The sequence below is a fragment of the Oncorhynchus masou genome, chromosome 31 (genome assembly GCF_036934945.1).
Source record: "Oncorhynchus masou masou isolate Uvic2021 chromosome 31, UVic_Omas_1.1, whole genome shotgun sequence".
In the NCBI taxonomy this organism is placed as follows: domain Eukaryota; kingdom Metazoa; phylum Chordata; class Actinopteri; order Salmoniformes; family Salmonidae; genus Oncorhynchus; species Oncorhynchus masou.
Window position 1 is genome coordinate 46105545 of NC_088242.1, and position 22616 is coordinate 46128160.

Genomic DNA, 22616 nt, shown 5'->3' on the forward strand with positions numbered 1-22616 from the left:
ACCTCTCAGGTGGATTGATTATCTTGGCAAAAGAGAAACACTAACTAATAGGGAAGTAAACAAATTTGTGCACAACATTCGAGTGAAATACGATTTTTGAGCATTTCTGGGATCTTTTAGTTCAGCTCCTGAAACGAGGCACCAACACTTTACATGTTGTATTATGTTTGACGACTCACACCAACTTCTTCTGTCGTTCGCTACAAACTTTAGTCAGAGTACCATCATTGAAGTTGTTTGTTGTGACGAGGGGTGTGGTACAAAACAGAGTATCAGAGTATCAAAGCCAATGACGAAATTTCAAAACACTGCTTTAATCCACCTGTGATTTGGCTCAACCCATCGGTTTCTGGACCCATCAGACAGCCCTGAATGTGTTCGCATTCAGTTAAGAGTTGGGGAGGTACTCAGATCCAGAATCATTGTGAAGAAGAAACCAACATCTATGGGCGTGGGGAAGTGATTGGCTGGAGCAAGAAGTCTGGGTAGCCAGGTAACCCACGAGTAAACTTCGAGCAGTACATGAGTTTCCTTCACACCGCACACGCGAGCTGTCCAGAGCATAAAGAAGTGCATCATCAATCTACTCACAGAGCTTATTTATGTATTTTAGGGAAAGTGATTTACAACAGTAACCCTTAAATAGTGAATATATGCAGGCAACTGTTGACTGTCAGCAAAAAGAAAGCAACAAAAAGACACCTAGCATTCGTCTTGGCTAGCCTACTGGAGCCATGTCTATATGTCTCTTATAGAGGCAGCGTCCCATTTTCATATTTTCACAAAATGACATTGTACTTTAGAAAAAAATGTATACAATGCAATTCTAAAGAAGAGTAATGACTGGCATTGCTAAATTGTATTAGCCATGTTTAAAAAAAAACTATCATAATAACCAAATGTAGCCTATTAATAGCTGAATATAGAGAGAAAGCATGCCAAACTATAGGCCCTGCATGACCCCAAACTAATTTTCTGCAATTCTACACATTTTTGCAGAGAAGAAACTTTGCAGTTCTATAGATTAACTTACAGTGAATTTGTGTTCAAAAACAACATTTTGGGGGGGGAATACAAGAAGTACTATGGATACCAATATCCTTGTGAGCCTCCCAGGATCATGTTGCCCATGGTTAAGAACATACTGTAGATTAATATTACATAGTATTGTATTACACCCTCTTAACTTAATTTACAAATCCCTTAGCCAAAATTGGTTTAATCTGTTGTTAGCAATATTCATAGAAAATAAACAAACAATGCATATAATACAAATACATTTAGAGATCTGGCCGTGGACCCCCTGCCGCAGACCCCAGTTTGGGAACCTCAGCAGTAAGGCACATTGTTGCGAAAGGTTAAGAATGAGGTAAAAATATATAACATAGAACAGCCTCTTTAACATACAGAGTATAGAATCAGGTCAGCTTTATTAAGGGCATTTTTATCTGCAGCGTTCAGTTGGTGACGTGACAAGTCCACTGAACAGTCCCAGACCCTGCTTACCTGAGGTGTGTGTAGAGGTCTCTCAGGACCTTGTCCTGGTTCTGGACAGTCTGTATAATGGCTTTAACCATCTCTGAGCTGTCACTGCTCACACCAGGGTCGGGTGCTTGAGGGAAGAACAGCACACAGGTGTTAGAACGTGGTAGTGTTTATACAACTACCGTCGTACGATTACAGATTCTATTCAATATCCAAAAGTACTACAGTGCCTTATTAAAATTGAAAATGGCTGCAATGCAGTGAATGTATTTATTGGACAAAAGTGGCTTACTTCGGCATTTCATTTTTAGTTGTTTGTAGAGTTCAATCGCCTTGTCCTCCCTGAAATCAAGGAATAAACAATCAATTCTCCTAAGAACATTCATTTAAATCTTGTTTGAGGCTTTCAGAATGATACAGCAGTTGACCTTTTCTTCTTAATATGTGCATTTGAGTACTCAAGATGTATAGGACAGGCAATGCAAGTGACAAACAACATCAGGTCAGCTACTAGAGAAATCAGAAGCCAATCATTTCAATGAGGCTCCATCTACTTCCACAACTTCCTGGCACTTCCTAGACCAGTGGTTGCCAACCGGTCGATCGCCATCTTCAAGGCATTCCAAGTCGATCACCAAATATTTCTGTAGAAAAGCCAACGAACAATAAAGGCTTGCGCTCCTTTTTAAAAATATTGTTCACCTTTTGCCAGTATATTCACTTGATTCAAGTCCTGTGCACCAGGTAAGCAAAGTGTTCCCATGAGACAAACTCCTCCAACCCGGCAGGAAAGGGCAAATCTGTGACTAAATCGAGTGCATCTACTGCGCTGACTAATCGGATAGCTCAAATCACCATGGCTACAGAGCTTCCATGACCCTGGCCACAGCCAAGTTTAATAGGCTACTAGCCAAGTATTTAATACCACAGAGAGACTGTCAATGAATACAGCAAAGAGCTGCTGTTTTTATGAGTGAGTTCATGTTTAAGTTTATATTCAGCACTGTCACTGTTTTTATTCAACACTATCGCAAAACGCGTTTCTCCGTACTTCCGTTCGGGCTGCAGCTGCAATGAATGAGTAGCCAAGTATCGATAGCCCTGCATTTTATTTTTATTAGCAGTTTGTTGTGACGATTTTAATAACTTTCTCTGGTCATAGGAACAACATTAATTTGTGCATGAGGCAGATGCGGTGCGACTCGAGTGGAAGACTGCGTCTCCTCTCTCTGGTCAGTCTCACCAGAGGAAAGGAAGAGGAGAGCTGGGACTGTGAGAGGCGGTTGGGAAAAATAGTTTTGAACAGTCATCCAACTCTGAATTCCAAGTCGGAAACCCTGGCATCTTTCTAGAGCTCCGACTTCTCCACCTGAAGATCACGGACGTTGTGATTTGACCTCGTTGACCATCAGATGCAAGTACCATCAGTCCAGTAAAATAAAAAAGCGAATTATTTCATTTCATGCTCCACAGTGCCTCACAAGTGCTAAATCAACTGATCTATTTTGTTATCAAAGCTCGAGTTTTGAAATATAATATGATCAATCATATAGCCAATATGCTGTGATAAGGTATTAGGCCAACTGCCCAAACCTCATTCCTACAAAACTGTTTGTCAGTTTAATGTAAAAATATATATATTTTTTAATCTGAGCAGTAGATCTCAGCAGCTTGCTTTTTGACTAGAAAAGGTTGGTGACCACTGACCTAGACCCTTCATGCATTTAATTCAGTAGAGGCAGACAGCCTGTCATTCCTGCCTAGAGTAGAACACTCACAGCTGCTCCATGATGTCTCCTTGGCGACGAGCGTAGGGACTCCTCTGCAGCTCCACGATCTCTGAGTGTAACGACATGATTTCCTCGTCCAGGTGGCTCACCTCAGCCACCTAGTGGACAAAACATACATTACACATCGGGCTCAGACAGCAGGTGTATCTAGGAATGGTGGGGTAATCTGATCCTAGATCTGTGGTTAACTTGTACCTCAAGCCATTCAGACAGCAGCTCAACTAAGATGACCAACCCATGCCTTCAATACCAAAAATCCATCCCAACCAGTACCTGTGCATATGCAGCCGCCTTCTCCTCATTCTCCTGCCAAGCTTTCAGCATCTTCTCAGAGGCTGTGGGAGAGGAAAAAAAAAAAAAAATCTCATGAAAATAACCAACACTATCTTATCATAATACAAAACCACGATTGCTTCTAAAATGGCACTATTCCCTCCTTTGTGCCCTGGTTGAAAGCAGCGCTCAATATAAGGAATAGGGTATTATTTCAGCTGCAGGCCATGTGGGTGACCATTCCTGGCACTACCAATCATCAGCCAGCCATTACTCACAGATCCCATAGTGCATCTGATCACTGTACTTCTCCAGGTCGTACTGGATACTGCTCTTGAAGAAGTCCAGCTTGGCCTTCAGCTGCTGGGAGAAGGCAAACATGCCGTTCTTGCACCGGGTCAGGTTGGTGTTGTAGCGCAGGAGGCTCAGCCTGGACAAACACACAGAATATAATAACTTTGTCTGTTAAAAAAACTAAAACATACATCAAAATAACAAGATCACACATGCCATATGAAAAAGCAAAGAGCTGATTCTTCCAAAGCAAGTCTGAAAACTTCTTTCAGCTATTCCAGTTTGAGACATTACCAAATTCAAAAGAAAGAATCTTGCTTCCTTTAGCTTCACTCTTTTGGTGTCTAGTAAAGCAGGCTTACTCACATGGCGGCTCTCTGGCCCTGGAACAGTCTACTGTAGTCGTCCTTCAATCCACAGATGTAGCTCACCGCCTCGCCCCACACCTTCTTCAGCACCACCAGGGGCAGCTGGGACTTAGCCTCCCGCACTAGGAAAAAGGACAACAAGCTCCTACATAAGGCTTGGTACATATGACTGAAGACATCTTTGAACCAAACCATGGAAGGAGCACAAGTTTAACTGAATGCTCAATTATGTTTTTGTTGTCTAAGAATAAGAATGCATGAGCTTGTATTTCCATCCGATCGCCTTTAGATCTCTCAATATTTATCAGCAGGCAGAGAAGGTAGTACTCACCAATAGTGTTGACTTTATCAGGCAGCTGTCTAGCACTGAAGGGACCAGAGTACTTGGTGAGACTCTTGTCAAACAAATAGATTATGTAACTGTCCCAGCCTCGCTGCACAACACACAAAGACAACCACTTTACATGGTGGTCAATTGCTAAATATGTTAATGCTAAACAGGTGATTAAAGATTTTCCAATGTGCTGTATCAAAACTATATTCTAACAAAATACAACATTACAACACTGAAATAGCAATGTGGAAGCAAAGTCTTTACCACCCCCTCGAGGACACACTGGGCTGCGGGCTTCCTGGGGTCCAGCGAAACCCCTGTCTCCTGCAGCAGCTCCTGGTTGACCAACTCAATCTTGGTCTCAGTCTCGATGCGGCGCTGCAGGCTATGGAGGCTCTCATCTGGGGCCAGCTGGAATGAGTGGACCTGGGCCGTGGTCATGTTCAGGATGTGGACAACCTGCCAATGGGATAAATTATATGGGTAAAATAATGGAAGCTGATTGGCTAGCAGATAGAGTCAATCCAAAATAACAAGCACGAGCAGGCAAACTTAACATTTGTTTAAAAAATATATTATGTGTACATTAACACACTATGGGAAATATAAGCGTTACAGCGTTAAAAATCAAATAAGAGCCCAGCCTTGAGAGACACTTATTGTTAGCTCAAGAGATAACAGCATGATACATTACAGAACTAACCCTCATGCATAATATCTGTTCCAGCACTTCAAAGCACAGGGGTTTCTTGCTGTCAGCGTTAGTCTTGCCTCCTCTCTGGACAGGGTCCCATTTCAGCATCAGCTGCAGCAGCATCTCCATGGGCTCCAGGAGTGTCCTGAATGAGTGCAATGCATGTTAACACCCCCCCCCCCCCGGTGGAGGGGAAACAAATTCAATCTATACAGGTCAAGGTCGTTTCCCTCAAGTTATCATCTTGGTTTTCGATTTATGCTGCTCAATGAGGTGAAACTTTCAGAATGTGGTCATAAATTGAGCTGACACGATTCCCTGTTCTACTTTTGACAGACAACCATATTTGTTCTCCACAATGAGATTTTTTTTATTTATCTCAATGTTCTGTTACTTGGCACCCTAATGAACAGGACCCTGGTTTACCAGGTTGAAAATTAGTCTGTGTCTAAAAGATAAGGATGATGACCTTTAATGGCGTCAGACCAAGGCTCTGCATCTGTCCTCGTGCTCCTAGACCTTAGCGCTGCTTTTGATACCATCGATCACCATATTATTTTGGAGAGATTGGAAACCCAAATTGGTCTACACGGACAAGTTCTGGCCTGGTTTAGATCTTATCTGTCGGAAAGATATCAGTTTGTCTCAGTGAATGGTTGTCCTCTGACACATCAACTGTAAATTTCGGTGTTCCTCAAGGTTCCGTTTTAGGACCACTATTGTTTTCACTATATATTTTACCTCTTGGGGATGTCATTCGAAAACATAATGTTAACTTTCACTGCTATGCGGATGACACACAGCTGTACATTTCAATGAAACATGGTAAAGCCGCAAAATTGCCCTCGCTGGAAGCCTGTGTTTCAGACATAAGGAAGTGGATGGCTGCAAACTTTCTACTTCAAACTCGGACAAAACAGAGATGTGACAATTTCTGTCCAAAAATTATGCAGAAAAATTTGCCCATGCTTTTGTTACTTCTAGGTTAGACTACTGCAATGCTCTACTTTCCGGCTACCCGGATACAGCACTAAATAAACTTCAGTTAGTGCTAAATACGGCTGCTAGAATCCTGACTAGAACCCCAAAAATGTATCATATTACTCCAGTGCTAGCCTCCCTACACTGGCTTCCTGTTAAGGCAAGGGCTGATTTCAAGGTTTTACTGCTAACCTACAAAGCATTACATGGGCTTGCTCCTACCCATCTTTCCGATTTGGTCCTGCCGTACATACCTACACTCACGTGGGTCTAACCACCCACGTGAGAGACGCAGACTCGGTCTCAACCTTTAAGTCTTTACTGAAGACTCATCTCTTCAGTATGTCCTATGATTGAATGTAGTCTGGCCCAGGAGTGTGAAGGTGAACGGAAAGGCACTGGAGCAACGAACGGCCCTTGCTGTCTCTGCCTGGCCGGTTCCCCTCTCTCCACTGGGATTCTCTGCCTCTAACCCTATTACAGGGCCTGAGTCACTGGCTTACTGGTGCTCTTCCATGCCGTCCCTCGGAGGTGTGCGTCACTTGAGTGGTCTGAATCACTGATGTGGTCTTCCTGTCTGGGTAGGCGCCCCCCCCCCCTTTGGGTTGTGCCGTGGCGGAGATCTTTGTGGGCTATACTCTGCCTCGTCTCAGGATGGTAAATTTGTGGTTGAAGATATCCCTCTAGTGGTGTGGGGGCTGTGCTTTGGCAAAGTGGGTGGTGTTATATCCTGCCTGTTTGGCCCCTGTCCGAGGGGTAATCGGATGGGGCCACAGTGTCTCCAGACCCCTCCTGTCTCAGCCTCCAGTATTTATGCTGCAGGACTTTGTGTCGGGGGGCTAGGGTCAGTCTGTTATATCTGGAGTATTTCTCCTGTCTTATTCGGTGTCCTGTGTGAATTTAAGTATGCTCTCTCTAATTCTCTCTCTCGGAAGGACCATGCCTCAGGACTACTTGGCATGATGACTCCTTGTTGTCCCCAGTCCACCTGGCTGTGCTGCTGCTCCAGTTTCAACTGTTCTGCCTGGAACCCTGACCTGTTCACTGTGATTACTATTTGACCCTGCTGGTCATCTACATCTTGGTGCGGCAGGGTAGCCTAGTGGTTAGAGCGTTGGACTAGTAACTGAAAGGTTGCAAGTTCAAATCCCCGAGCTGACAAGGTACAAATCTGCCGTTCTGCCCCTGAACAGGCAGTTAACCCACTGTTCCTAGGCCGTCATTGAAAATAAGAATTTGTTCTTAACTGACTTGCCTAGTAAAATATTTAAAAAAATATATATATATATATATATATATATATATATATATATATATATATATATATATATATATATATATATATATATATATATATAAACATTTGAACATCTTGGCCATGTTCTGTTATAATCTTCACCCAGCACAGCCAGAAGAGGACTGGCCACCCCTCATAGCCTGGTTTCTTCCTAGGTTTTGGCCTTTCTAGGGAGTTTTTCCTAGCCACCGTGCTTCTACACCTGTATTGCTTGCTGTTTGGGGTTTAGGCATGGTTTCTGTACAGCACTTTGACATATTAGCTGATGTAAGAAGGACTATATAAATAAATTTGATTTTGATGAAAACCAGCATACACATCCCTCGAGGTCCAGAGCTGGGCACCCCTGCTATACACAGACAGAATAAGACCGGTGGTTACAGTGCCTTCAGAAAGTATTCATACCCCTTGACTTATTCCACAATTGTGTTACAGCCTGAATTTAAATTATATATATTTTTAATTACACATCTACACACAATACCCCATAATGACAAAGTGAAAACATGTTTTTAGAAATTGTTGCAAATTTATTGAAGATTAAATACAGATATCTAATTTACATAAGTATTCACACCCAAGTCAATACTTTGTAGAACCGATTACAGCTTTGAGTCATCTTGGGTATGTCTGTATCAGTTTTGCATATCTGGATTTGGGGATTTTCTACAATTCTTCCTTGCAGATTTTCTCAAGCCCTATTAAGTTAGATGGGGAGCTTCCACAGATTTTCAATGGAATTCAAGTCTGGGCCACTCAAGGGTTTTCACATTCTTGTTCTGAAGCCATTCAAGTGTTGCTTTGGCTGTTTGCTTGAAGTCATCGTCCTGTTGGAATGTGAATCTTTGCCCCGGTCAAAGGTAGTTTCCACTCTGAAACAGGTTCTCATCAAGGATTTGCCTGTATTTTTCTCCAGACATATAGTTTTGAATTCAGGCCAAAGAGGTTCTCGTCAGACCACAGAATCTTTTGCATTATGTTCAAGAGTTTTTCACATGCCTTTTTGCAAACTCCAAGCGTGCCGTCATGTGCTTTGTTTCTCAGGAGTAGCTTCTGTCTGGCCACTCTCCCATAAGGCCCAGATTGGTGAAGTGAGCTGGTTCTCCCATCTCAACCAAGGAACTCTGTATTTCTGTCAGAGTGGTCATTGTGTTTTTGGGTCACCTCCCTGACAAGGTCCTTCTTGCACAGTTCCTCAGTTTGGTTGGACGGCCAGCTCTAGGCAGCGTCTGGGTAGTTCAATATTTTTTCAGTTTCCCAATGATGGAGACGACTGTACTCTTGGAATCTTTCAAGACTAGAAATTGTTTTATACCCTTCCCCAGATATGCCTCCTCACAATTCTCTCTCGGAGATCTACGGACAGTTCCTTGGACTTAATGAGAGTTTCTGCTCTGACATGGACTGTCAACTATGGGACCTCATAGACAGATGTGTTTCTTTCTAAAAACATGTCCAAACAATTGCCAAAGGTGGACTCCAAATCAAGTTGTAGTGACATCAAGGATGATCAAAGGAAATTGGATGGAACTTAGCTCAATTTGGAGTGTCATAGAAAAGGCTTATTCAAATTTGATTTCTGCATTTCACATACAATACATTTCCAAAAACATGTTTCCACTGTCACTATGGGGTATTGTGTGTAGATGGGCGAGAGAGAAAAATATATTTGATCCATTTTGAAATCAGGCTGTAACAACATGTAGAATAAGTCAAGGGGTATGAATACTTTCTGAAAGCACTGTAATAATGACACTAGAATAGAATATGTGACGGTGTCTGACCTGCTCAGATTGTTGGGGTATGGTAAATGTGTGGAGAATCTGACTTCCCCATTCAATTCCTCCACAGCCATGATGTCTTTGGGACCTTTGTTCCTCACTTTGCTGGCCCTGAGGAATAACATATCAAATGGCATTCAGGGTGGTTACCTAGTCTCCCTTGGAGGATCACTCAGAATTGAAACTAAAACTTGAAAACTGTCAAATGTGCAGGGACAACTACCACTGGACAGGCTGAAGATTGTGCAGAAAAGGCCGGAACCCACAACTGCATTCAAATATCATTGTGCCAAAACTCCAGTAGTCCACTGTGACAGTGTAAGGCTTATTCTCAAATAATTCAGGGGCCTGGGGGGAAAAGATATGCAAGTATCAATTAGTAAGTCCGGTTTTAATCAATTGTGACTAACAGACAGAGACAATGTCGCAACGTTAAGTCAACAGGAATCTAGGAGTGCTTGCAGGAGGGATAATATGCTCACCAGGTATTGCAGTGTTCCCACAAATGAAGTGCACAGACTCCCCTGGTCCAAGTCTTTGGCATAGCCCAAGTCTATAATTTTGTGAACCAACTGAACAAGGAAAACATTGTGACATATTAAGATTGCAAGATTAACAGTAGTCTTTCAAAATAAACAGACAAAGTCACACCAGAGAACATCAATAACACAAAAATGTAAACAGGTATAATATTTAAAAAACATGATAACACTGTGTGCTGGTCCATAAATATTTGGTTACCTTTCCATTGACTTCCTGTAGCACTATGTTTTCTGGTTTAAGGTCTCTGTGTATGATCTTGTTTTCATGCAAATACTGGATGCCTGAACCTGCATATAAAGACCATTCAGAAATCAGTTCTATGCAGACCCACAATTATACACAATACAACAGTGGGGTACAGTACATACCAACGTCATTGAGCAGGGAAAGTACTTCACTTTCTTTCAGTCCACAGCAATTTTCAGGCTTGCCCAGCATCTGTCAAATTCAAACATAAAACACATTGTTGGACAAATGCCTGCTCATATGACAGAACCATGTGTGTCACTGTGCCCGTATGCGAGGCATTTAACCCCTCACTGATCTAGGGGCACTGCAACATGGCTGACGCCACTCGGAAGTCTGTATATGTCAAGGGGGTTTATAGCAAATATAAGAAAAAATGTGTGGACTATAAGGGGAATGGACAATAAAGTATTCATCTTCAGCTGCCCAACCTTTCTGAGGTCTCCCTTGGAACAGTACTCCATGGCCAGCAGTGGAAGATCGTTTAAGGCAATGTGCTTCATCTCCTCTGGCACATCTCTGGCTGTCACTACATTGAGATTACTCAACCTGAATAGGCAAGAAAAACAATGTACTACAGTGCATCTGGAAAATATTCAGACCACTTAACTTTTTCCTCATACATTACATACATCCTCATACATTACAGCCTTATTGTAAAATAGATTAAATAAAAATAAAAATGCCTCATCTCCACACAATAACCCATAACAACAAAGCAAACGTATTAAACATGTATTTACTTATTTACATAAGTATTTAGACCCTTTGCTATGAGACTCGAAATGGAGCTCAGGTGCATCCTGTTTCCATTGATCATCCTTGAGATGTTTCTACAACTTGGAGTCCACCTGTGGTAAATTCAATTGATTGGAAATTATTTGGGAAGGCACACACCTTTCTATATAAGGTCCCACAGTTGACAGTGCATGTCAGAGCAAAAACCATGATGCCATGAGGTGGAAGGAATTTACTGTAGAGCTGCGAGACAGGATTGGGTCAAGGCACAGACCCGGGGGAAGGGTAGCAAAAAATGTCTGCAGCATTGAATGTCCCCAAGAACACAGTGGTCTCCATCCTTCTTAAATGGAAGAAGTTTGGAACCACCAAGACTCTTCCTAGAGCTGGCCGCCTTGCCAAACTGAGAAATCGGGGGAGAAGGGCCTTGGTCAGGGTGGTGACTAATAACCCGATGGTCTCTCCGACAGAGCTCAGGAGTGCCTCTGTGGCGATGGGAGAATCTTCCAGAAGGACAACCATCTCTGCAGCACTCCACCAAACAGGCCTTTATGGTAGAGTGGACAGACTGAAGCCACTTCTCAGTAAAAGGCACATGACATCGAGCTTGGAGTTTTCCAAAAGGCACCTAAAGACTTTGTACTTGATAAATACAGTGTAAACCATGAGAAACAAGGTATGATGAAGGTCTGATCGAACATCTTTGGAGAGACCTGAAATTAGCTGTGCAGCGATGCTCCCCATCCAACCTGACAGAGCATCTGCAGAGAATAATGGGAGAAACTCCCCAAATACAGGTGTGTTAAGCTTGTAGCATCATACCCAAGAAGACTCGAGGCTGTAATCACTACCAAAGGTGTTTCAACAAAGTACTAGGCAATGGGTCTGAATACTTCTGTACATGTGAATTCAGTTTGTTAATATATTTGCAAACATTTCTAAAAACCTGTTTTTGCTTTGTCATTATGGGGAATTACGTGTGGATTGATGAGGGGGAAAAGACAATTTAAACAATTTGACAATAAGGCTGTAACGTAACAAAATGTGGAAAAAGTCAAGTGGTCTGAATACTTTCCGAATGCACTATACAAGAAGAAAATGCCGATATTTCACTCATTGAAAAAGTAAATGTCACCCAGTTCAAACGTGTGTGGCATTCAATGATGTACATAGGATAATATGACAGACAAACTTTTTCATGATCTGGATCTCTCTGCTCCATCTATCTTTGTTTCTTGCTGTCAACTCCAGGCGACACATTTTCACCGCAATTTTTTCTGATGTGTCCTATGGTGGAAAAATAGCAAGATTATGTTGTAATACTTTTATTGCATCAAATGGGTGTTTTACTGAGGATGGGCCTCTGGGAGGTAACACAGGAGATTTACAATGTCTTTTGGGTGATAAAACCTAAAGAGCATTTTTTATTTATTTTTATTTATTTCACCTTTATTTAACCAGGTAGGCAAGTTGAGAACAAGTTCTCATTTACAATTGCGACCTAGCCAAGATAAAGCAAAGCAGTTCGACACATACAACGACACAGAGTTAACCATGGAGTAAACAAACATACAGTCAATAATACAGTATCAACAAATCTATATACGATGTGAGCAAATGAGGTGAGATAAGGGAGGTAAAGGCAAAAAATGGCCATGGTGACAAAGTAAATACAATATAGCAAGTAAAACACTGGAATGGTAGATTTGCAATGGAAGAATGTGCAAAGTAGAAATAAAAATAATGGGGTGCAAAGGAGCAAAATAAATAAATAAAATACAGTAGGGAAAGAGGTAGTTGTTTGGGCTAAAATATAGGTGGGCTACATACAGGTGCAGTAATCTGTGAGCTGCTCTGACAGTTGGTGCTTAAAGCTAGTGAGGGAGATAAGTGTTTCCAGTTTCAGAGATTTTTGTAGTTTGTTCCAGTCATTGGCAGCAGAGAACTGGAAGGAGAGGCGGCCAAAGAAAGAATTGGTCTTTGGTGGTGACTAGAGAGATATACCTGCTGGAGCGTGTGCTACAGGTGGGAGATGCTATGGTGACCAGCGTGCTGAGATAAGGGGGGACTTTACCTAGCAGGGTCTTGTAGATGACATGGAGCCAGTGGGTTTGACGACGAGTATGAAGCGAGGGCCAGCCAACGAGAGCGTACAGGTCGCAATGGTGGGTAGTATATGGGGATTTGGTGACAAAACAGATTGCACTGTGATAGACTGCATCCAATTTGTTGAGTAGGGTATTGGAGGCTATTTTGTAAATGACATCGCCAAAGTCGAGGATTGGTAGGATGGTCAGTTTTACAAGGGTATGTTTGGCAGCATGAGTGAAGGATGCTTTGTTGCGAAATAGGAAGCCAATTCTAGATTTAACTTTGGATTGGAGATGTTTGATATGGGTCTGGAAGGAGAGTTTACAGTCTAACCAGACACCTAAGTATTTGTAGTTGTCCACGTATTCTAAGTCAGAGCCGTCCAGAGTAGTGATGTTGGACAGGCGGGCAGGTGCGGGTAGCGATAGGTTGAAAAGCATGCATTTAGTTTCACTTGTATTTAAGAGCAATTGGAGGCCACGGAAGGAGAGTTGTATGGCATTGAAGCTTGCCTGGAGGGTTGTTAACACAGTGTCCAAAGAAGGGCCAGAAGTATACAGAATGGTGTCGTCTGCGTAGAGGTGGATCAGAGACTCACCAGCAGCAAGAGCAACCTCATTGATGTATACAGAGAAGAGAGTCGGTCCAAGAATTGAACCCTGTGGCACCCCCATAGAGACTGCCAGAGGTCCGGACAGCAGACCCTCCGATTTGACACACTGAACTCTACCAGAGAAGTAGTTGGTGAACCAGGCGAGGCAATCATTTGAGAAACCAAGGCTGTCGAGTCTGCCGATGAGGATGTGGTGATTGACAGAGTCGAAAGCCTTGGCCAGATCAATGAACACGGCTGCACAGTAATGTTTCTTATCGATGGCGGTTAAGATATTGTTTAGGACCTTGAGCGTGGCTGAGGTGCACCCATGACCAGCTCTGAAACCAGATTGCATAGCAGAGAAGGTATGGTGAGATTTGAAATGGTCGGTAATCTGTTTGTTGACTTGGCTTTCGAAGACCTTAGAAAGGCATGGTAGGATAGATATATGTCTGTAGCAGTTTGGGTCAAGAGTGTCCCCCCCTTTGAAGAGGGGGATGACCGCAGCTGCTTTCCAATCTTTGGGAATCTCAGACGACACGAAAGAGAGGTTGAACAGGCTAGTAATAGGGGTGGCAACAATTTTGGCAGATAATTTTAGAAAGAAAGGGTCCAGATTGTCTAGCCCGGCTGATTTGTAGGGGTCCAGATTTTGCAGCTCTTTCAGAACATCAGCTGAACGGATTTGGGAGAATGAGAAATGGGGAAGGCTTGGGCGAGTTGCTGTGGGGGGTGCAGTGCTGTTGACCGGGGTAGAAGTAGCCAGGTGGAAAGTATGGCCAGCCGTAGAAAAATGCTTATTGAAATTCTCAATTATGGTGGATTTATCAGTGGTGACAGTGTTTCCTATCTTCAGTGCAGTGGGCAGCTGGGAGGAGGTGTTCTTATTCTCCATGGACTTTACAGTGTCCCAGAACTATTTTGAGTTAGTGTTGCAGGAAGCAAATTTCTGCTTGAAAAATCTAGCCTTGGCTTTTCTAACTGCCTGTGTATAATAGTTCTAGCTTCCCTGAACAGCTGCATATCACGGGGGCTGTTCGAAGTTAATGCAGAACGCCATAGGATGTTTTTGTGTTGGTTAAGGGCAGTCAGGTCTGGGGAGAACCAAGGGCTATATCTGTTCCTGGTTCTACATTTCTTGAATGGGGCATGTTTATTTAAAACCTGTTAGGCATAAGGCTAGGCATAATACTGCCCCCTTTGGATGAATTGCGTGCCCATAGTAAACTGAAAAGAAATGTCCAAAATTGCTAATATATGCATATAATAATAATAGTAATAATAATAATAATAATAATAAAACACTCTAAAGCTTCTAAAACCGTTTGAATTATGTCTGTAAGTATAGCAGAACTCACAGGGCAGGCAATCTCCCAAACTAGTTTTGGCATCCAGAAAGTTGGGGCAACTTCAACATCATCGCCCCCACCCTTCCCAACCAGCTATGGATCTGGAAACACTTTCTATGTCTTCCGCGAGATGTCCTCTATCAGTAGAGCGTTTAATTGCGCAAATCCCGCGAGCTTTGACCCTTTGGCAGGCAAAATAGTGGGTGTCGTGAGAAAATACATGCGCGTTCGAGCGCGAATTGTACACAGTCATCCCTCCGTTCCAGAAGGTCTTAGAAGAATTCCTTTTGTCCGGTTGAATCGCCAATTGTTTTGTACGTTTATAACATCCTAAAGCCTGATTCTGCACTTAGTTTGACCAGTTTAGTCAACATATATGTAATTTTGAAGTTTTGATGCGCAACTGTCCGGGAAGTCATTTTGGATGCATTTCAGCTGACACGCTTAGCCTATGCTACTATAACTACACACGAACTGAAACAAAACGATGTATTGGGTAAGTATGACTCCTTCCACTACATTCTGATCGAAGACCATCAAAGGTAAGGGAATATTTATGTTGCAATTTTGTATTTCTGTTGACTCCAACATAGCGGAGAAATATTGCTTATGTCTGAGCGCCGTCTCAGATTATTGAATAGTGAATTATTTCTGTAACATTAAAAAGAAATGTGACAAAGCGGTTGCATTAAGAAGCAGTGTATCTTTCTAACTTTATGTAGAACATGTATATTTAGTCAAAGTTTATGTGTATTGCTGTTATCTGGCGGAGCTATCTATAATTTCTCCGGACATTTTTGAGGATTTTCTGAACATGGCGTCAATGTAAACGGAGATTTATGGATATAAATGGCATATTATTGAAAAAAACATAAATGTACTGTGTAACATGTCCTATTACTGTCATCTGATGAAGATTTTCAAAAGGTTAGTGAATTATTTTTCTTTTAATCCTGCGTTTGTGATTGCATCTTTTGTTCGACAAAATGGCTACATATCGTCTGTGTCTTTGTGGTGGTTGACATACATATGTCCTATGTTTTCGCCGTAAAACATTTTAGAAATCTGTCTCGCTGGATAGATGAACAAGGTGTTTATCTTTCATTTGAGCTATTGGACTTGTTAATGTGTGGAGGTTAAATATTTCTGCATTCTGTGCGCCACCTTTTGAGTTGAGCGGGGGGGGTGGTTGCCCTTGGGGAATGTGTAGCGTGAACAAGTTAAGATGGTTAGGAAGGCATTTTTTTTTAAATATCCAGGCATCCTCTACTGACGGGATGAGATCAATATCCTTCCAGCATACCCCGGCCAGGTCGATTAGAAAGGCCTGCTCGCTGAAGTGTTTCAGGGAGCGTTTTACAGTGATGAGGAGGTCGTTTGACCGCTGACCCATTACGGATGCAGGCACTGAGGCAGTGATCGCTGAGATCTTGGTTGAAGACAGCAGAGGTGTATTTAGAGGGCAAGTTGGTTAGGATGATATCTATGAGGGTGCCCGTGTTTAAGGCTTTGGGGAGGTAACTGGTAGATTCATTGATAATTTGTGTGAGATTGAGGGCATCAAGTTTAGATTGTAGGATGGCTGGGGTGTTAAGCATGTTCCAGTTTAGGTCGCCTAGCAGCACGAGCTCTGAAGATAGATGGGGGGCAATCAGTTCACATATGGTGTCCAGAGCACAGCTGGGGGCAGAGGGTGGTCTATAGCAGGTGGCAACGGTGAGAGACTTGTTTTTAAAGAGCATGAGCATTCCAGAGCATGAGTTAATGTTTCTGTTCGATATGGTAGCAGAGAAAGATGGTTCCAGTTTGGAGTCGGAGGGACAGACACTGGTCTCTATACAATGAAAACTGTTGACACAGCAGATAGATACCTATAATACATAGCAGACTTTCATACAAATCTTAACCTTGACTCATTCTATATATCTGTTTGTCATGTAGGTTGAAAGGGGTGTATCTTGGCTATAAAAGACCATTGTACTTTTGTCTCGGGGCTCTCAACGAATCATTTGATCGTGAATCGTCAACCAGCCATCATTATCGTAGAGCACTCAATCAATTCACTTTATGCGCGTGTGTTGTATTGACCTGCTTCCTTATTAATAAGGTATTAAAGATTTAGTTTAAAGTATAACTCTGACTTGTGACAAGTTTACTATCAAATGAGGAGAGACAAAGAAATGAACCACCACATTTGGCGATGAGGATGGGATGTGAATATTCACTTGGTGACTGCTCCTGACGACCTGGGTAAATCATGCACGAGGGATCCCTCACACTAGGGATCTCAGGGAGACCACACTTCGGGAACAAAGAAGATGGACCCACCTTTGCTCTGAGATGCAGCGAACCGGTGTGGATACCACATCTCGAACTGAGTTTTTTTTTTTAAATAAAGGTGAGCAAAACAATTGAGGTCGAGTTAAGAAAAGCCTCTGTTACGTAGGCTCTGAGTGTGTATTCATGTGTGATGGGGGTCCCGACACTGAATTGATCAGATTGGGGATTGGTGCGATCTGTAGGGGTGAGTGGCCAGGGTGACTCTGGGTTCTGTGTGAAACACGGTACCTGGTGAAACCCTATTGGAAGAAGGACCTCATTCTGAAAAAAGTGATCCTCAGAAGTGGTGAATTCCAATTATTTTAAATGTGCTAGCCAGGTATGCCCTGGGTTTGGTAATTTAGCGTTAAATATCTAGAATCTGTGTGAAATTGTTTTGGCCATTTAATGTTGAAAACATCCGGAATCTGTGTGAACTAGTTAAGACCATTTGTGATATAGTATAAGATAGTAAGGTGCATTTGTAATTGTTTTAAACCTGTACCACAATTTAGAAGTATTGAAAGATGTAAATGTATGAGTTGCATTATCCTAGGAATGAGTCATGAGACAGGAATATTTTCTCATTTCTGCAGGTTAAAATATTGTTGAAAAACTAATTGATTAGGTATGTTTGAGAATAGCATTGTGTGACTGGGATATGAGAGTTGTGTGAATATGGAAATGAGTCTTAATCTGACGTTTGGATTAACATAGAAATATGCTTAATCAGATGTTTGAATGGATAAGTTTTGATATAACGTTATCTTAGGGTTCTGTTCATTCACTGCCCATCATAGAATATCACGGGGTGGTATTGAGAGGGGAGGTTAGAGAACCAGAGGATCCCATGGTCATTGTCCAGGAAACAAAAGTGTATTTTTTTGTTGTGCTGGGAGTATGTTTGGAGAGCTGCTTCGTAGCTATGGAGAGTCCTTGAAAAAGCAAATGGAATGGTTGTTGTGAGTACCTAAGAATTTCTTACGTTTTATATGGATTCTGTGAATATATGAAAATATGATAAATTGTATGGCTTGTCATGATGTTGGCCTGGGGGTTAGGTTTATGACAGTCATAAATACCTCTTCCCCCCTTTTTCCTTCTCTAACCTACTGAGGTTACATTTAAAAAAAACTTGGTTAACATAGAGATTCTGGGAACATCAGTATGTGGGGGGAAATTAACTATATTCTGGTAATCCGAACAATTGAACATGTGCAGTGGTACTTAATGAATATGATGTCAGTTCGGTTGTCATCTGAGACATTCTCATCAATGATAAGATGACAAACTCTACAGTGGAAAGTCTATACATCAGAGTTATCAGATTCACATGGAATTGTTGTTCAATTTAAATGTTTGTATATGAAATTATTTGTGATGGGATGAAATGTGATTTTACCTTCTAAAACGTGAGATGTGGGTTTTCATAAGTTAGGGCTGCTCACTCAGTGGGCCGCCCACGTGAAGAGACAGAGGTTGTAAACTATGACACACACCCCTTTTCTCCCTTCCTATATAAAGCCTTGACAACAACATAACTCTGTTCCAATGAGGTAGGATGACGATCCTATGTCAGAATGGTTCAGATAAAACTACAGAACGAAGCCAATATCAGCATGAGCTTTGGTTGCGAATGGTATGAACTTTGAACTCTTATTCACGACAGAAGTGATACCTCCTAGCCATTGAGTGAGCCACCGCAGCTGCAAACGCAGGTTCGGAAGGAACAGACAGAGTATCCCATCTACCACACAACAACTTATCCAAATGACCACCAGAGACATTCTTCAAAGGACAGAGGACTTGGTTTGGCAACACGCTCTTCCATCTACCACCAACCTACTGAAGCGCAGCTCAGAGTAAATATTTATTGCATTTTCCTTTTCCAAATGGGCGTTAATTTAGAATGCATAAGATACTGTATTTACGATAGCACAGCTTCTTCCCTTTGTTCCCCAGTCTCCCGCTCTTTCACCCTTTTCCTTTGTGTAACAAGCTGTCATATCTAACCCGCCCGCTAGGGACATTTTCCTATGACGTAAAGAATTATCTAGGAATAATTCAATCTTTGTATATGTAATCCTGTGTGATTAGTTAGGTATTTAGTAAATAAATAATAAAACCCAATTTTGTATTGCTGATTGAAATTGTTAGCCAGGGTTCTTGAAGATAACCTAGAATTAACAACTTTCGGATTATGAGACAGAAGTAAGATGATGATTAATGTTGACTGCTATTGATGTAAAATATTACTAAATCTTTAAGGAGTTTATTCGGAAGATAACAGGTCTATAAATATTATTGTGGTGTCCGACTCTCTAGTTACATTTACTCTCCCTCTCTAATTACATTTACATGATTAGCTCAATCAGGTGATATTAATTACGGAGAAATTATTTTATAGAATAGCATGTCATAGCAATTAATCCGGCATAGCCAAAGACACGACAGTGTGTATAATCGATTACTAGAGATTTGATCAAATAATTCTGGGAATATAATTAGATACAATTTAAACCACCCATATGTAGACGTACGTAGGTTGAGTTGGTATCTTTAATGGATAATTTGATAAAGATGAGGTTTAAGCATTAAACTGTCTACAAAGTCTGGGAAACTGTCTCAGAAACTGATTGGAGTGTGTCCACTTTTGGTTAACTTAACCTAACGATGTAACTATAAAACGCTTATTGGATTTTCTCTGTCTGGGTACTACATTTGAAATAAAACTGCATGAGAGGAGTTGCTGGATTTATTGACTAAACCTTTTTCCATAAAGTTAGAGTGAATTAAGATGAAATCTCGACGTAATTTATAATGTCGTACAAAGCCTAGGGTATCCATCAAACTAATTTGATTCACTTTAAATGTGTGTTTTATTGACCTGCTTACTTATTAATAAGTGATTAAATATTTAGTTTAAGTATAACTGACTTGTGTGATAAGTTTGTCTCTCCTCATTTGATAGTAAAGAAATGAACCACCACAGTCCTTAGAAACAAGGGGGGGTACAGTCAAGTCTCATCTATTATCTCATCTTGTCAACTCAACAGATGAGCACTTATGAATTCACAGTGAGAAGAACACAAAACAGCAAGGTATTTTTAAGCTACAGGGTGTTTTTCTCAAGTGGTGGCATTTGACCTTTGCCAAAAGATACTGACCCTACCGTTACAAAATACATTTAGAAATCTATATTATTCTATTATTGCACCCACACTGCTCGCGAGCGTCTGCGATGCCAAGGGCTAAAATAGAAGTCAGTTCTATTTGTGACGCAGATCGCGCAGAAAGTTCTGCCTCTGCCATCTCCTCATTGGTTTATAGATGCAGGTACCCACATGCCATCTCCTCCTTGGTTATACCCACGTGGGTGACTGAAAGACGAACGAGGTCAGTGGCGGTAATGCACCTAATTTATGAAAGTTGCCAATCGCAATATAAAGTCCAGAAAAGAAAAAGCCTGGAAGGAGGAGAGATGACTTGAAACGATTCAGTTGACCGTTTTAGGTGTGGATTAATTGTCGTAGTAGAGGACCTTGTGCATTTCAGGTAAAATAACAACTCAATGTTTATACGTTATCCCAGGACAAATTAGCTAGCAAGTGCAAGCTAGCTAAATTGCCATAAATGTTTAATGCTTTTTGACCTGGCCCCAAATTAGTGTAATTGGTTCAGAGTTTGCTTTGAAATTTTAACCTGCGCATCAGTATCGTTTGTGGTACGGGAGGACAAAATTATTGTATGCACGATCGCACGCAGCCGGTTTGGGTTCCGTGTTATATTTGTTTACAATGAGCTTCTCCGTGGAGCACGTGAGAGCTATAGATCGGAAAACGTACATCAATGCAGCAATGGGATGTGCCACTACTCCAAATTGTACCTTTACTCACACTGCTCTATCGAGAAGACTTAAATACTGCAATTTTTCATCGTCATGCTAGCTAGCAGGGCCAGGACGATACCATTTCGCAATATTTTTTCAAATGCAACATTTTTAACATGAAAGCAAACCAAATTATATTGGTCCTTTAAAAACCTGCTTTAAAATGTTGTGTGCTTTAGCTTGGAAAATAAATACATTCGACTCTGGATGACAACATAATGGTGTTTGTTTACTAAAGAATTTAAATTCGCTTTCTGTTGTTTCCGTACCACGATACTAACGTGTATACAGTATCGTCCCGGCCCTACTAGCTAGCAGTTGCCACGGCTGCGGTGACCCATTTTGGAATGGCAGTGTTTGCCAATCAGCTCATTTGTTGTTCAAAATGATGTGCCATTCCATAATGGCTGCTGTGTCTACTCTTAGCTAGCACGAGGACAAAAAGGGCAGTGTTCAGAAAAACTAGCATTATTCCAACATTCTCCATGAAGCATTGTGGATAAAGGTACAATTTGGAAAACAGCGCATATCCCATCCCTGCATTGAGGTACATTTTCCAACCCATTAACACACCAGCGTCACAGTAATCATGATTGCAGCTCAGTGTAACAGTAGGGTATGTATCTTCTGGCAAATTTGAGCTGTGATATCATCCAGTCAGGCTTACTATTCATATCTAGGAAGTGGTTAACTTCCTTTCAACTATATGTAAACATACATCCAACTCTTTGTCTGATTTGGCAGGGTATTCAGCTACCATGATTCAAGTCTGGACTCTGGAACAGCTTAAGAGTACTAGGGGTTACTTATGAAAATGTGGCCGTTAGTTAAATACTTACATGATGTTGATACAGGTAGACATGGGCAAAACCGCCCATGCCCAATCTCTCTTTCAATTCCCAGTTCCCGCAGTTTTGGTTTTGTCTGAAAGGAGGCTTATCCATTGCTGTAACGGTAATAACAAGGAATATTAATGTTACATTTGGCTATGCAAATTGTCAATATTTCTAACTAGCCACATATGCGGCAACTGTTAGCTTGATAGCTACTGTTTACAGCTAGTGCTAGTTAGCTAACGTTCGCTATTTAGCTAAACAACTTTCAAGTTTGCCATACCTTCGTTAGTGTTGCTAGTCAGCTAGCGTTGCTAACTAACCTTAGCTATTAATTTAGATCCCCTGTCTGATGTCCGTAAACAAAATTGATCAATGGGCAATATAAAGATAAACGTTTAAACTTCACAATCGCCCATGTTTCCCTTGCAGGGTTGTTGCACCCGTGACTGATCAACGAAGCTTGAAGACGAAAGTAAACATAGCTAGCTAACGTTAGATCGCACAGTTAGCTCGTTGGACAGCCAGCTAACGCTATTTGCTTGAAAAAAAAAAAGAATGTAGCTGGTTATTACAGAAATCTTGGTGTAATAATAGCTAATTATTACGATATTTCATAAGACAGTCAGCGGTCGTTTCTTCATAAAAAGAAAGATCTTCTTGTGTGCGAGTAATGCACTATGACAGGAATGTGTACTTTCCTAGATGTGACGTCG

General features: G+C 41.5%; 1 protein-coding gene across 2 annotated transcripts in view; it reads right to left on the reverse strand.

Moving 5' to 3' along the window:
• The window catches only part of LOC135524022 (inhibitor of nuclear factor kappa-B kinase subunit alpha-like), a 30199-nt gene extending 7583 nt beyond the window's left edge, over window positions 1–22616 (reverse strand). Inside the window, exons 1-18 of one of the 2 annotated variants that reach the window (XM_064951140.1) lie at window positions 22224–22616; window positions 21907–22013; window positions 12017–12111; window positions 10518–10635; window positions 10209–10278; window positions 10039–10127; window positions 9780–9869; window positions 9521–9645; window positions 9301–9408; window positions 5248–5383; window positions 4809–5003; window positions 4542–4644; window positions 4209–4332; window positions 3827–3978; window positions 3549–3610; window positions 3264–3373; window positions 1778–1827; window positions 1507–1612 (exon numbers count right to left, since the gene is read on the reverse strand). In XM_064951140.1, the coding sequence (XP_064807212.1) occupies window positions 1507–1612; window positions 1778–1827; window positions 3264–3373; window positions 3549–3610; window positions 3827–3978; window positions 4209–4332; window positions 4542–4644; window positions 4809–5003; window positions 5248–5383; window positions 9301–9408; window positions 9521–9645; window positions 9780–9869; window positions 10039–10127; window positions 10209–10278; window positions 10518–10635; window positions 12017–12111; window positions 21907–22011 (1838 nt within the window). In that variant the 5' untranslated portion in view covers window positions 22012–22013; window positions 22224–22616. Of the gene's footprint in view, window positions 1–1506; window positions 1613–1777; window positions 1828–3263; window positions 3374–3548; window positions 3611–3826; window positions 3979–4208; window positions 4333–4541; window positions 4645–4808; window positions 5004–5247; window positions 5384–9300; window positions 9409–9520; window positions 9646–9779; window positions 9870–10038; window positions 10128–10208; window positions 10279–10517; window positions 10636–12016; window positions 12112–21906; window positions 22014–22183 lie in introns of both variants that reach the window. The other variant, XM_064951139.1, reaches the window with a different exon arrangement.